This window comes from Primulina huaijiensis, chromosome 8 (assembly GCF_012295235.1).
Source record: "Primulina huaijiensis isolate GDHJ02 chromosome 8, ASM1229523v2, whole genome shotgun sequence".
Taxonomy (NCBI): domain Eukaryota; kingdom Viridiplantae; phylum Streptophyta; class Magnoliopsida; order Lamiales; family Gesneriaceae; genus Primulina; species Primulina huaijiensis.
In genome coordinates, this window is record NC_133313.1 from 21,650,302 (window position 1) to 21,666,701 (window position 16,400).

At 32.9% G+C, this 16,400-nt stretch overlaps 1 protein-coding gene, 1 long non-coding RNA gene and 1 pseudogene across 2 annotated transcripts; 1 reads left to right on the forward strand and 2 right to left on the reverse strand.

Moving 5' to 3' along the window:
• Positions 1-514: 514 nt before the first annotated feature.
• Positions 515-2,784, reverse strand: LOC140983103 (AAA-ATPase At3g50940-like). Its single transcript, XM_073450017.1, has 2 exons — positions 1,391-2,784; positions 515-1,178 (listed from the first exon to the last, which is right to left on the reverse strand). The coding sequence occupies exons 1-2, from the start codon at positions 2,345-2,347 to the stop codon at positions 804-806; spliced, it is 1,332 nt and encodes a 443-aa protein (XP_073306118.1). The 5' UTR covers positions 2,348-2,784; the 3' UTR covers positions 515-803.
• Positions 2,785-3,167: 383 nt separating this feature from the next.
• Positions 3,168-4,517, forward strand: LOC140983243 (uncharacterized). The gene is made up of 2 exons (XR_012176394.1): positions 3,168-3,722; positions 3,833-4,517. It is a non-coding gene; the product is annotated as an uncharacterized lncRNA (long non-coding RNA).
• Positions 3,720-10,405, reverse strand: LOC140983242 (inositol-pentakisphosphate 2-kinase-like; annotated as a pseudogene).
• Between the last annotated feature and the right edge of the window lie 5,995 nt (positions 10,406-16,400).

Consider the following 16,400-nt stretch of genomic DNA (forward strand, 5'->3'; position numbering starts at 1 on the left):
GAATTTTCAAAATCATATTTAATTTATTTTCTACATATATCATGCTAAAATAATAATAATAATAATAATAATAAGTGTGCCCAACTCTTTTATATAATAATATAAATATTCAAAAATCTACCTTAAAATAATTAACTAATGAATCATATTTATTATAGAAATTTAAATATTAATAGTCAACTAAAATCAATATATTTGTGCAATTTTATATAATGGCAAAAGAAACCCACTTACTCTCCAAAGAAGATAATCGAGAATTGATGAGTTTGTGGGGAGGATTTGAAACTTCAATTGGCTACTGGGCCAGGGACAACAACTTGCTGTTGCACAATTCAAAGATGACAGCGAAGCTCCGTGAATTTGCTGCAAGAGGGCTCCTACGGAANAGTTACTGTTTTTGTTATTGAATTGTTTGATTTTCATTGACTCGCACTATTTAAGTTCCATGCCTGAAGAGGTTCCACTTCCCTCCATCTGAACTCCAGGGAAGGGGGATAGTCTTAAGTACATATCTGCAATGATATCAAGTTGTGTTAGGTTCTATAGGTTTTTTTTTATGAAATATTTCAACATCAACACTTACCCCTTTTGCACACGGTGAATTCGGACTAGATTTTAGTCATGGATACATTTTACCTACTGGTTTGCTGATTTGTCATGACTAAGGCATTTTCAATGATATGGAACTAAGATATTAAAGTAATTAACCAAGAAATAAATAAAATTGAATAATCTATGTGCTCAGTATTCAATAGGGTAATCTGCTTCCTCACCATGCGACGACTGCTCTCCTTTAATAGATATCAACTGTATTGAGTTTTGCTTTGAATCTTTTCTTTGTCCAAAAGGAGTTTGATACAACATAGTAGAGCAGTATCTGCATCCTCACTTTTCATGAGCTCTCCTGCAACTTCAGCTGGTGTCACCTTCACTTTTGTCAAAAGCTCCTCAATCACAGCGAATTGTCCGTGTTCCTCTATCCTCAGATAATTGGCTGAAAGTATCTTGAAACCATTGAATGTGCAGTAGGACATCTCCAAGTGCACGTCCATGCGACCCGGTCTCAACAGGGCTGAGTCTAACCGATCCTTGTGATTTGTTGTGAAGACTATGATTCTCTCATCTCCACAGCTCGACCACAAGCCATCAATGAAGTTAAGTATTCCCGACAATGTTATCTTGCAACATGAAAAGAATTCATTTTGTTAATGTCTAAACGCATTCTTGGTGACCCCAATACTCTGGAACAGAACTAGGAATTTGATTTATAGGAAGCCAAATAAAAAATTAATTGGGGAAAGGTTGAAGTATTTATGAAGTTATGCTTGAAATTTTCTGTTAATTTTAGTTGACAAGTCTTCCCTTCGTATTTTCTTGTGTGTTTACATACCTTGTCCTCAGCTGCTGCGCTATCAGTCTCTCTGTTGTGCATTCCCACATTGCAATCAATGTCCTCTATTACAAGTATAGACCGATTCGACGTGCCAATCAACAGCCTTCTCAAATCTGAATTGCACTGTACTTCTCTCAAATCCAAATCATAGACATCAAACTTGAGATAATTAGCCATGGCTGCCACCAAACTCGATTTTCCTGTCCCCGGTGGACCATAAAACAAGTACCCTCTTTTCCAAGCCTTCCCAACTCTCCTATAATAATCCTTCCCCTTTACAAATCTATTCAGATCCTCAATCATCTTCTTCTTCACATCAAAATCTATTGCCATTGTATCAAATGTTGCAGGATGGTTCAAGACAACCGAGCTCCAATAATCTGTGCCATTGTAATCAACAGTATGCAGCCTAACCGTCTTTATTTCTTCCTTGATCTCCTTTGCTTTCCTCAATATGTATGGCAAATAAACTTTCAACACAGTATCTTTAAATTTCTTGTGAAAACTCAATTCAAAGTATCGTAGCTCGGTTTTCTGATTGCTATTTTTGTTCCCTTGAGTTGCCCGTTTGATGGAAGATGACAGCAAGATCCACTGTAACTTAACCCCATCATGGAAATCCATGATTTCTTGGTTATTATCGACTGTTACGGATAACTCCTCCTGTTTCAGGGGCTTATTCACCTTGACTCTTTGTGTGGAGGGGGAGATTTTGGTGCCCAAATATACATTAGCTGCCTCAAACATGTGATTTGAAGTAAGGCCCTCGAATTCTTCTATGACAACAGTGAGTTTGGTGGAGAGTTTTTTGATGGAGGAAGTGAGATATGTGTGGAACTGAGGAGGAACAAGGTCATTGACAATTGATTTTAGGAGAATTATGGAGGCAGCTACAGATGCCGCTGCTGTCAGAATCTTGTTGGGAGGGGGCAGAGATTCGTATGAGAAATGCATCTTCTCGGATCTTTTCGGGTGGTTTGTCTTCTGGCGGCACTTTCTGTGATTTAAGTTTGACCGTAGTTTCTTGGGATTTAAGGCACCTGGTTGTACTAGAATTTTATGGAATGGCGGCTTCGTGGATAAGGGTTTTGTTAGATGTCCAAGGTTTGGTCTTGGCCCGAATTTCTACCTGCTGGATCCAAGCCCAACTGCGGACTTGATCTTGATCCGACGACAAGATTATTTTTTAGTATAGCATATTCAAATTATTTCCGTAAACTCTCCGACCTTGCACTACTTCCATGATTTCATAATTATATTATGTTATTTCAAGGGAAAAAAACCCTTAAAATGCAAGACAAAGCAAATGATCCCGTGGAAAATACGAACAACCGAGAGACTATAAATTACGAGTAAAAAAGTTCTTGTTTGTTTATGTAAATGTCTAAAATTTCTCTCAATATTTTTGATTATTTCTTGATTCGAATTCGAAGCGGAGTCGTAGTCTATTTTTGTATTCGTTCTAAATTCACACAAAATCACAAATAAAATAGATTTATAGGTTTGATACCTTGTCTAGAACTCATGGGTAAAAGAAATATTCGATCACATAGAGTCTACAAATAAAGTGGGTTCAGTAGTTCTTCATATCAAATTATTGACTCTAGAGATATAGTAATATGGAGAAGACAAAATTGTTTCAAACACCTACAGAACCTTTATGGATTAGAAACAAAACTCGAAGCTGATTTCATATCAACATGATACTGACTACTGGACGTGTTTGCTTGAAAACTCAATTCAAAAGCTCGACCTCTTGTTCGTTAAAATTTTCTCAACATGGCCTACTTTTTGTTTTTTTTTTTTAAATATTTATTCGATGATACCATTTGCATTCAAATAATCGTTCATAGTTTTAGCATAATCATCAAAATCTTGTATTTTATTTACATCGCATCAAATTTTAATTTTTACAATCAGAAAAAAAAAATCAGAATTATATTTAAACAAATACGAAAATATTTCACTCAACTTTCAGTTGAATTGAATAAAAAAAATCAGACTAAATAGTTTATAGTTTCTGAAGACTTTCTATCTCTTCAATTTTCACAATTTCAACCAAAAAAGTTCAATTAAATTCTTCCAAAAACAAAGAGGTTATTAGAAAAGGATATAGATTCAAAATCAGGTTTCAGATTTTTTATTAATGTCATCAAACAGAGATCTCATCTCTAAGAGCCCAATGAAAGACAGCAACGCACAAAATCCTAATGGGGTGAGATAAGTTACATTTCAGGGTAAGAGACACACAGGATACAACAAACATTTACAATGTCTCGAGATTTAGAAGATACAGATAGAACGTACATAAACAACATACAGTGGATAGGCGCGCAGTCCCAATATGCCATTTTTCACAGAGTTGATCCAAAATTTGACAGGACGCCAATCCAAGAGTTCCAGCAGTGGCTCTCTTTCTATGCAGAAAAAAGTGGATAGGCGCAGTCCCAATATGCCATTTTTCACATAGTTGATCCAAAATTTGGCCAATCCAAGAGTTCCAGTAGTCGCTCTCTTTCTATGCGGAAAAAAGATGTCGTGTTCTTCTGAAGACCATATCTTACATTTCTGCGGAGACATCATGAATGGCCATCTCTTAACATAAAATTGAGTATAAAAGGAGAGCACAAGTATCCAACTCGGGTATTGGGTCCGAAATTAATTCTGTGACAACAATTATTATTATTCAAACCATACACTTTAGTTCATTTCATATCAACTTCGAAAGCCATTGAATAACAGGAACTCAAAATGAGACAAGCAGCAATAATCTGATACTTTTGAACTTAGCCTTAATTACAAGAGTGAGAGGAGGATGAGTTTTCAGCACTTAAAAGGTGTCATGAATCAATAATCACCACGCGATCGCGGGAAATTGGGTACTTCAAGGCATGCACATGCAAGTGAACTAGTTACTAACAAATTAACTCGATAAATCAAAAAGACGTGGAGCAGAAACGAAGTCATGATATAAAGGAAAATGTACAAGCTTACAACTAAGACCCGATTCCTTTTTTGAATTTTAACCATAAATCATGAAGATGAGGTTGCTGCGGCATCAACACCGCCAATTATGAAAGGTCCAAACAAACCAAATCCAGTTGAATGCTAGCCAATTTTCATATTCAGCTTGAGCTCAAACTTTTTATCCAACTTGAAGCTCATAAAAAAAACTTCTGAGCTCAATCTCAAGGACCGTGACAGAAAGGCAGCACCAAGAGGCTTCCAAGCATTCTAGAGATCACTTGAACTTAATGTAATTCTCTAGAAAACTTGAACTTAGTGTAATTCTCTAGAAACCACTATTATGTATCTTTCTCTAGAATGTTCACTTGTAAATATCTTGTAGAATATCCAACAATATTGTTGGAAACTTAATTTCCACCACATATGAAATCAACTTAGTCATTAATTCCTAACGGGAGTAGTATAAATAGGCTTCCCCACTTTATCTATGACCATCCAAGTTTGTAAAAGCATTCAAGCTATATAAAGTTACTTTCTCTCAAAAGCTTCATTGTTCTCTTGTATTTTTGTGGTTTCTAGTCTCACTTAACTTCTTGGGGAAGAAAATCTAAGTATCGCATGTGGCTCAAGTTTCAAGAATTAGCGCATGACATGAAGCTCCAATTAATGTTTGAATTTGGGCTCGATTTGTTTCGTCAAAACTTAATTAGCGATCTCTATTAAACAAACACTCAGATTTTGGGCTTATGCTCGCGATGTAGTGTAATTTTTAGCATATCTATACCTCACAAGCTATCCAACAAATAACTTCAGTTTCCATTTGGTCTGAAAAAATATTCGAATATCTTTTACCTCGATTCGAGTTCTATAATTTTGAATTACTTGAAAAACCAGCCGACTAAATTTCTTTCCACCTTTACATTTAGTAAAAATTTTGCAATACCTAAAGATCTAAGGGTTGCGAAAGAAAATGGTATCTGCAAGTATGCAACGGAGAGACTAGGTATAAAAAAATGAAATGAAAATGAACTACTACGAAGTACCTGAGATTTCATTTGCACGTTGGCATTGGAACATCTTTTTGGCATTATATCAATACGAATTTGATGATTCACCATCTTCAAATTATTCCTCATTTTCTACTTTCTTGACATCATTACTTACTATCTGTTGATCCAACTCATAGTACTACTCCATTTTCTTCAATGGTTTCATATCCAGGTCAATGAAAGATACCACATCATATGACGATCCCTGATCCATATTACTTCTAGATCTAAAACTAATCATCATACTTAGGTCCTTGGCAGTAGCAGATATCAAGTAATCTCTCACGATTTTTAAGCTTTCATGAATTGGCATTGAATGCAGGGATGAATACTTTCTTGAGAATATTTTTTCACCTTTTCCTTGACATACTGCACAAGGCTCAGAAATAATGTCATAGTATGCATGAATGGCTTCTTCGATGTCAATAACGTCAAGCTTTTGTACTTCAAGCAATCTATTCAGCAAACCAGAGTTGAAAATTGCCTCACCTACAAGTTCCAAAAAATAATTTGTATGCGCCCCATTTTTCGCAAGAATGACATGTCTGAGGGCATCCTCAAATGCTTGGTCAATAGTGCAACCATTACAGTCAACGACATCTAGGCCTCCAAGAACAATTGCACCATTAAGGAAAACCCGAAAATTATTCTGAGGTGTAAGTAAAAAGGAGTTAATTGCTTTTTGTACTCTATCCTTGGATCCTGAAAATAAATCTAGCGGGTCATATTTGCTTATTTGTGATACCTGGACAGATCCATACACAGAATTCATCAGTAATCCGAAAGAAAACTAGTACAAGTATAGGTATAGATCTAAGATGATAGGCTAGGGCCATCATCAACCAACAAAAACTAATATGGAGTTGAAGCAATGCAATGGTAAAACAATTAAAAACACACATATCTTAGGTAGTTGCAGGTAGGGGGATTGTAGTTCAGGTCCATGTGTCACCTTTCCTTGATGTAGTCTCAGAAATTGATGCATTTGAAAACGAGTAATTCTACTTTTGACAGCATTTTCTTCCACGATAAATTGTGAAGTAGGAAGAAATCCACATTTGGGCTGCATTTTTAGAAGAAGAGAAGAAATCAAATACGTTATATTCCCTAAGAGGTGCTCAAGAAAGAATAGCCTTAACTTTGTTGGTCCTCACTGTATAGTCTATTTCAAGAAGAAAAATCATTTTGACTCTAGACCTATGTAAAAAGATCCCCTAAATTATCAAACACCATACCAAGTCAAATATCAATTCATCGTTTTCAAACACAATAATTACCTAATCTTTCTTTTCCTCAATCATTTTAAAGCTATCATTATACAACGACGATCAATGCATATCAAAGCAACTATCAAACATATTACCCAAATATCAATTCGATGTACTTTTCTTCCACTTCAGACACTTTTCTCAAATATCCTGAGATGAGAGAAATTAGAGGCCAATATAAAACAACTTATATCTTTTACACGATATGTATAAACATGTAAGGAACACAACATGTAACAAATATGACATACATTCATTTTTCTCAAATATATTGAGATGATAAAAATAAGAGGCCAATAAAAAACAACCTATATCTCTAAAACGCTATGCGTAACATTTAAGGAACACAACATGTAACAAATATGACATGAGAAGGACCTTAATCTCCACAGACAAGCAAAAATCCTCCTTGAGGCTTGAACATACCTGAGACTAAAGATTAGAGCATGATTAGGGAATTGTTTATCCAACGTGAGACACTAATCACTAATGTAATATGAAATGCAAGTAAACACATCTATAGCCTCCAAATTTTTCCCTTGATCATAAAAAAACTCAATTGAAGAGAGATGATTTCACAAATAAGATGAATCACAATATCAAATGTGACTAAACTACCTCAATCACAATTATATGCATCTTCAGCAACAAGGGGGAATCTATCTTGTGCACATGCCTGCACCCATTGACTTGCTAATTTAAATGTGACCTATTAAGACTCTCAATGAAAAAGATACTATGATCAATGTGTTTTTCACATTGGAATTTTTATTTGTGACCGTTTTTCGGTTGAATCTCATAAAGACTGATTGGACGATTTTTAGTTAAGCCCTCCCATATTTTTAACTCATGCCGACAATAAAAAAAAAATGAAAGCTTATAACATGAAGATTTTCTTTACATGCTGAAATACGATTTGCAAATATATTTTTCTCTCTAAACAGTAAGCTAGACATATTTCAAGAATATTTCTCCAAACTAGCAAAATTTTATGAGCCCGTCTGTCTTCAGGTATGAAATAGTAGAATAACATGGCCAAAGCATTTTCAAAATCCAACGCCAAAAAACAACATTCTTTAAAGGTAAAATGTTGTCGTGGGGTAAATACTGAGGATGCCATCAAGTTGAACAGTAGATGGAATAAAAATCTCCAATAGAGCAAGCATATCTATACTTAGTCCACTTATGTTAAAGAACATCGGGAAAGATTTCGTGGTTTGAGCGACAGATAGATCTGACAAAGATAAGATATAAATGAATACATATACAGACAACCTAAATTAAGGAGGGCACGAGGAAATTAAAGGGAAGCTGGTACCAAGAGGAAATACTGAATGGTCAGCAATAAGAAGAACTGAGTCACACAGGGGATTGACTTTGGCATGATCAACACGCCAGGAAGGACGAGAATGAAGAACTCTATTTTCGACTGCCTCCAAAAATTCTCTTGACACAAGAACACGAATCTGCCAAAAGCCATTGCATGATCCGGTATATTAGTTGCAGAGGTGATAATGACATAACCAGTTTCCATATTGTGTCAACTCAACAACAGTTCTTTTTTTCAATTTGCTGATCTCGTCAACAGAACAAAGGATGCATGGAATTTATAACTAGTCCATCAATCACTTAATCAACATTTATTAAGCGACTACATCATGATAAAACGCTGTAGGTCATGCAACGAGTAAATCTACTTTATGTGTCATTAAAGGTTGTAGAGTGTGTGTGAAACAAGTTTATATCTTTAGCAAATATAAGGTAACGAAAAACGTGTACTTATACCCTTAGATCCAAAAATGGACGAGCAATGGTACAATAGGCATGTACCGAAGGATAAACAAGCATAATAAGCACATGAAAGGAAAAGGGGTGCGACTTATATACTTGGTGAGGAGAATTCATGACCATCATGGTGATAATAAATAGATGAAATGAGAATAAAAATTAAAGTCTGATGCAAGAGCAATAATACTTTCCTTCAGAATTGACATGTCAACAACTTACCCCTGCGTCAACATGCTCAGAACCCAACAAAGGGCACATTATTTGTTGCACGTACAGTTGCTCTACAATTTCCCTTGTAGGGGCCGAGGCAATGCCATCCACTTCTCCCCACAGGACGTATTCGTGCTTTGTTAGAGCTGAAAGACCATTTACATATTCAGATCCATTTCTTGAGACCTTTTGAATCCTTAAACCTTTTCCCATCTTGAGAGATAATATAAAATAGATTACTGAGGCATCTGTAGAACAAAAATCATCTACCTCTACCATCAAAATTTTATTTCAAGTTTTTTATATTCTTAACACGAATTGATACAATGCAAAATTTCAAAGCAAATAAATCTAACAAAAATCAGTTTCCGTTATTAACAAGGAAAAAGAAAGGACATTTTCTCAGGCCTCTCACCCACTACTATTAATTACGAACACTAAAAAAGCCAGGCTCCACAATTTATACAGCAGCTTGCATCATGGCCAACAAAAGGACTTTTAAAATAGCGAGAAATTGAAAAGACAAAAACGATGTGGTCAAGGTGAAAACATACATATACATCATCCGCTCAAAATCCAATTAAACAAAATCAAAGGAGAAAAGAGAAAAGAGAAAGAAAGGAAAAAAAGGTACAAAACTAGGAGAGTTTCCACAGTATGCAAGAACCAAATTGACAGCTCCCTCAGCTCTATATGCCCACTCCACCGCGTCTTTTGCCTGTAGAACCATCTCCATCAGCTGCCTACAACACACCATTTTTTGTTACAATTCCAGCCAACAAAATGCACAACAAACTCAACACGGAATTAACAATGCACATACAAGTTAGAGTGTACGATGTCTGGGTTTTACCTGAATCAAATTCGGGGATTAATTAGTGGAAATAGGGCTTAGAGTGAGACAGTAGTGTTGCTACTGAGTACCATCTCTATTTCCAATGCCCTAAAAATTTTGTTCGGAGGTTTCTTAAGGTTTTGTTGACTTTTTTAAAAAAATAACATACATATGTATGATTTATATAACTGTGCAATAATATTATTTTGCTCATAAAGATTATAAATTTTTTTATTAATATTTTCTTGATTTATTTCATTATTATAAATGAATTTATCAATAATTTTTTTATTTAAGAAAAAGTTATATATTCTTTCAGATGATATTAATGATAGATGAAAACAATATATATGTATATTCTTTCAATCAAAAAATTTTAAAAAAAAAAAAGGCAATTCGACATAAATTGATATCGAAAATTCTCTTTCGATATTCTCCTCCACAAACACTCGTCGTAAAAAAAACAATTTTTTGAAGAAATTTATTTTAATTGAACTTGAGATCATGTTCTAAAATTAAGATATTGATGTCAATAATAAGCCATCGATGTTTAAATAATTTTATTCGAGTTTTAATCAAAAGAAGTAAATGTTTTGCCTGTTTAATGTTTTTTTTTTTTTGCACGGTGTTTTAAATGCTTTTACTACTAAACGAATATATTTGATTTTGGTCCATTGAGAAAAAATTGTTCCACAAATTACTCAGCAGCAAGAACATGAAAGAAGAGTTTCACACTTCACCACACCACTCTGTTCTCGAGCGGTGAGTTCTACCTCTGGCCTTGACTCCAACCGACGGTGACGACCTATGGCTCTCACGAAAGAAGGCATTGGCTCTAACTCCAGCCGATGATGGCCTCTTTCTCACTTATTAATGGTTACGGCTTCACTATTCATTGAAGGGTTGAAGATTTCAAGTGAGCAAAATAAAATTGGATATGGGCCAGATCCAGAAGCATTTATTCAGGCTTTAAAATATCGGGTACCATTTTCAAAAATAATAATAATCATTGTTGGTACCCGATATCATCCGGGTATGAATTTAACAAATCGAACACTAACCAAAATTTATATTTTCGGGTTCGGGTGTACCCGATTTTTTTAAAAGAAAATATGTGTCGGGTACCCGATAACCGTTTTAAAATGTCCAGCCCTAATTCAAACCAGGCTCAATAAGGGAGAAAAGGGAAAAAAATAGTTCAATAGACCCATAGGTTGCTTATTCCTCACAGGGGGGCTTCAAATTGAAAGTTAACGAATTGAATCATCAATCACATTCATTATTATCATTTTAACGTATTGTATTCACCATTGAAAAATCATGACTCTTAACTATTTTGACATTAAATATCTTGAGTAGGTCTCTTGTGGGACGACCTCACGTATCTATATCTGTGAGACGGATCGACTTAATCCAGATGTGCAAAGAAAGATAATATTTTTGACATAAAAAATAATTTTTTTCATTATTTAGATCAGGTCGGTGATTCGTGTCACAAAATTAACATATAAGACGGTCTCATAATATTTTTTGTGAAATACCTAAATCGTGAATTCCATATTATGGGGCGAATTTTTAGGTGGCTTTCATATTTGTAGATCAGTAGGTTCTTGCAACTAATTCGGAGCATGTTTGAACTTTGAATTTGAAATTAGGCCGCTTTGAAAATTTTCAAAGTATAAGAAGGAAAAACTATAATGTTGTATTTGGATATAAGGATTTGGGGGGTTTATTTTTATTTTTTTAAAAAAAATAAACTTTAAGATATCTGATTTTAAGTTGACATCTCAAATTCATTGTATTTTTTTGAATAAAAAATAGATTAAATAATTTGAAATTTTTTGATATATGTGTGTGTGTGTGTGTGTGTGTGTGTGTGTGTGTATATATATATAACAGGCTGTTAAAGATATATAGGTCCAAAAAGTTTGAAAGATGTCTTGAAATTTCCCCTTGAAAATGAGCTATTTAAATTAAATGTGGTTCCAAAAATCAATTTTAAAAGATTGTTTTATTCACGATGGTATACACAACGCCTATTAAAGTTGACTCTTCTCAATTTTTTTCATTTTTTACAATTTTTTACGTTTCTCGTAAGTGTCCCGTATTTTTATAAAATTTACAAATAATAACTAATATCCTTATGCAGCCTCCTCCTAATTTACGGCAAAACCAAATTATATTGAAGTTAAACGTATAATCATACAAGTCTAGAACAATAACAATTATAGTTTTTTGGATTATTCTTTGAATTTGTAACTGATCATGCATAACGATTAATTTAATTTGTTGCAATATCACTATATCACTAATGATGTGTAATAATCCAATTTAATTATTCAATTCATTATTGATGTCCAAGTTACTTATAAAAGTCCAAACTCGTTATACACTCCAAAAAATTATAAATACATGATAATTCTCATTATTCAGAACACTCTCATTATTTTATACTTGAACTATTTTAGCTCTCCGATAATATCTTTAAATTATTTTCTGACTTGAGCGTCGGATTGTCTACGTCGGACGAACCCACAAATTTGTCTCCATCTTAAGCTTGAAGCTCGACAAAAACGCCCCGCTTCGGAGAAAATAAGAAAAAAGCGGTCAAACTGTAGTTTGACCGAATTAAACGTAATTAAAGTATTTAATTAAGCGTACTTAAGCACAATTAATCGCATGTGTTTATTTTTATTTTTTTAAATTATGTATTTTTATTTTAAAATAATAAATTAGGTTTATAATTTAGATGTTTATTTTTAAATTTTAATTATGAGTAAGCGTGTCTGACAATGATTTGACAAATATTTAGCATTTTTTTATGTGGTCTAGTTGCAAAAACAAATAAAGATTGTAATTTTGATATTTTTTTGCTTTTATAAATATGAGAATTAATGCATCAGACTTAAATCTATCATATTTATATATTATTTTATCTATTTATTGATTTGAAATAATTACAATTACACTAAAGATAAAAAACGTTTTTTCGCGCTTAAGTTCGTGCTAATCTCGCTTAAGCTTGAAAAACTTGGAGCTCGACATCCGCGCTTCGAGACGTTTCACGCTTTTTATAACCTTGCAAAATAGTCATGATAATCAAAATTTTTGGCTTCATCAACTAACATTACATTTTTTAAAAAAAATTTATTTTTAAAAAATTCCTTTACTGATTAGTAAGAAAGTAGGTAAAATGGAAAAAATAATTTTTATGGGTTTTTTTTTTTAAAAAAAAAAATTAGCTTGCGGATATAAATACACGTCTCTAAAATGATTCGGCGAGTGCGTGGTAAGGCTCCACAACAAATTTAAAGACACTGCTGTTTGAAATTAATTTTAGGAAGGTAGGGCCATACTTCTATAATTATTAGCTAATTTTTATACTTCTTAATAAAAGGAATAGATGATGTTTGAGTGCATGATTTCTAACTCAAATTAAATACACTTGAGAATTTTAAAATTAATAAATAATGTAAAAATGTAGACATTAAGCCAATTATTTGAAACAAATACATATGTGTATATAATATATAAAGAGAGCGAAAACATGTCATGGAACGTCACATCGGTTGTCCTCTTACACATTGTTGACTTAAATGCTTCAACGATATTCACAAGAACATCTTTCCACGTTAGCTTTTAATTAACATTCGAGAAGATGTTATCGTTAACATTGTCGAAATATTTAATGCAACAATATGTGAGGAGATAACTAATATGACGTTTCACGAGATGTTCTTACACTGCGTCATTGATGATTTGCAAAACATACCCCTAAAAAAGGAAATGTCACGATGAAATAGTTGTATTATGTAAGTGCATGTAATCGATTACATTTTAGGTGACAAATATCATACATAAGACCCCAATGGGTCAATATGCAAAATATTTAAAGAAAAACAATAGAGATTACATCTGAAGTATTCTTTGCCAAGGTAAAATTCTAATATTTGGGCTCTCAGTATATGATGAGATTTTTTAATATTGAAATATGCGCGTCACATATGATTTAGTGGATTGTGATAGTTATGGGAGAGAGAATTTTTTTAAAAATTTATTTTGAGGTAGCAAATTTATTTATGTTTAGATATAATTACTCTTAAATTTTTTCTTTTTCATTAGATTACATTAGATAACTAAAGATAACATTCTCTCTTATCTCTTCGTTCTAAGTGATCCATGATCATTCCAATCCAAGCTACACTTATGTCGAGGCATCCCAAATTTTTTTAACAAGTTGTACGAGTTCATGACTTGGCCAAATTTTATCACCTTGAGTCCTTGACTTACAATTAATAAATTAGGATATACCTGTATATTTTTTATATGATGTCCATCCATTCTGTGCTATCTATGAGATGACACTCATCTATTGAACGTATTATTTCGACATGCTTCATTACATCTAATATATTAGTGTTACCTCATTGATGGACAGATAGAACAACATATCAAAATTATATCTATACTATTATATTAAGTGTGAGGACATGATAATAATTGCCTGGAGAGGACACCAATTTATTTTCTAATTTTACATATTAATATTACACTTTTGTTTTTTATTTTTTTTGTTTTAATTTCAACACACACTTTTATTTTTATTTATTTTTATTTCAATAATTCAAATATCAATTTAGTCCCTCTATAATTTGTCAAATTTCACTTTAGTCCATCGATAATAATAAAAAAAATTATACATACACGCATCGTGTGTGCATAGTAACTAGTATATATAATCATTGTACAGTCCCTAATTATTATAACTAGTAATTTTGGTGGACCGCTAGCTCATTTAATTAAATATAATCCAATATAGAATTTGGTTTGGTAGCTAGCAGTTCGAAAAATTAAAAAAATGCTTCTGGTTTGAATTGCTTTTGACTATTTTGGTGTTTTCGTGAAATGACAAGGGCGAGAAAACAAAATAGCGGCTAAAACTTGAAAATTTTGTGAAACTTGTACGTATAAAGAAATAGAAGAGATCATTCCTTGTCTTAGCCGACTCCTTTAAGAATCGGCTGTTAGGACTTTGGGTACTGCAAGGAGTGAGTAAAAGCACTGTCTACAACGCATTTTTTTAGCCTGACTCGAATACTTTTCTTCCTCGTCATGGATTTGAACGTCGGAGAAAAAGGTATTTTATTAGTGGAAACATTTCTAGTGGCCCTTTAATATAATCAACTTCTTATCTTCGAACTATTGTTACTGAGAAATCGATTATTAGAGGAGTTGTTCACTGCAAAGACAATAATTTCGCAGCATTATATATATGGTTGCAAAATGTTTTTAACTATTTTGTTAACTTATGAATTGACGTTAAATCACTACCTTCTGGTTTTGAATACTATTAGAATTATTATTTTATTTTATGTATGAAACAAAAAGCAACTTTGAAAAAGAGAGTGAGAATTTAACTACTCTCCCGTTCAAGTCATTGTCAAATTTTAGGCTGTCGAAATTATTTGGGAATTCGTGAATACCGGACATTTTGAAAATTTGTGCAATATAATAATATGGATATTATTCGAAAAACTTTAGAAGAAAGAGTGGTAATCATTGTATTCAGAAATGACGATTTAACATATGACATTGTGTGGGCTTCATTTTTTTTTTTTGCCAAAAAATAATAACAAAAAAATCCAGCTCAGGAACAATTTCATGTGGAAAAAGAAAATGGAGATAATTTAAACCCCAAAGTATATAAAACAATGTTTTCGTCTAATCAATGCATGAAATATGTGCCGAGTAATGAATCATAATTACTCATTCATACATTATGACTAAATGAGTGACTATAATTTATCTACTAAACACATGTGTTATGTGGTGAATAGATAAGAACGTTATCCACGTAGATATCATGAACAAAACCAACCTGAACATAAAACAATCAAGATAAACTCAATGTTACCAACTCATTATCATTATTGCTATTACAACAAAAACATTAGATGGTTCACTACAAAAAAAAAAAAAAAAATTTGACACCACCGCCAAAAATATAAATACACAATCAATAATGTTCATTGGTCATGCACGACCCAGTATAGATTTCATTATAAGTTACACATGCAATTGAGCCAAAAAAAAAAAACATGACAAAGGAAAGAGACTAAGACAATAAAAAAAAAAAGATAAACGAGAAAATTATCCCCGATAGACTCACTTGTGTGTTTTATTTTTAAAAAATAGTCATCGATCTCCTATGAATTTCAAATATTAATAGTATGCTGACACGAGGGTGAAAGGTTGATAGTTATGGAGATTTAGATGGCAATTTAAGGAATCAAGCATGGTTCCATAGATCGATTGAACTGTAGCAACTTTTACGGAGGGGGCAAAGAAAAAAGAATGTTTCAACATAGCCCACTATGTTACCCTTTAGGCAAGGTAATAATTATGGCTTAATTAGTGCGTAGTTAAAGGTGACAAATAAATGGCATTAAATGGATTAGTTTTTCGCCCAATATATATTGCGAAAGATAAAAAGTCACTTTTGAAATCATGCGAGAAAAAATTTGAGTTATAAACTATCATTGGCTAATTATATATGCGTAAAGCAAAATGTTTTCTTGAAAGCCGCTGATCCGGGATTTCTTGCGGGCCGTCAATTTAATCATTCAAACTTGAAACCATTGAGCTAGTTTGAAGTGCAAAGTGAAAATTATAATGGGAACCATCGACAGGAAATGCATGATGTTTATTAAACAATGTACGATAAAAATATGAATATATAGTCGCTACAAGAACTATTTTTTAGGCATAAAAAATGGTCGCCTTACTTTAATTGATTAAACATCTACCTGGTATTGTCTTTAATCTTGGGTAATATCTTATCCCCTGATATTTAAAATTTAAGTCCACTATAGGAATCCTTCTCTTTGGAG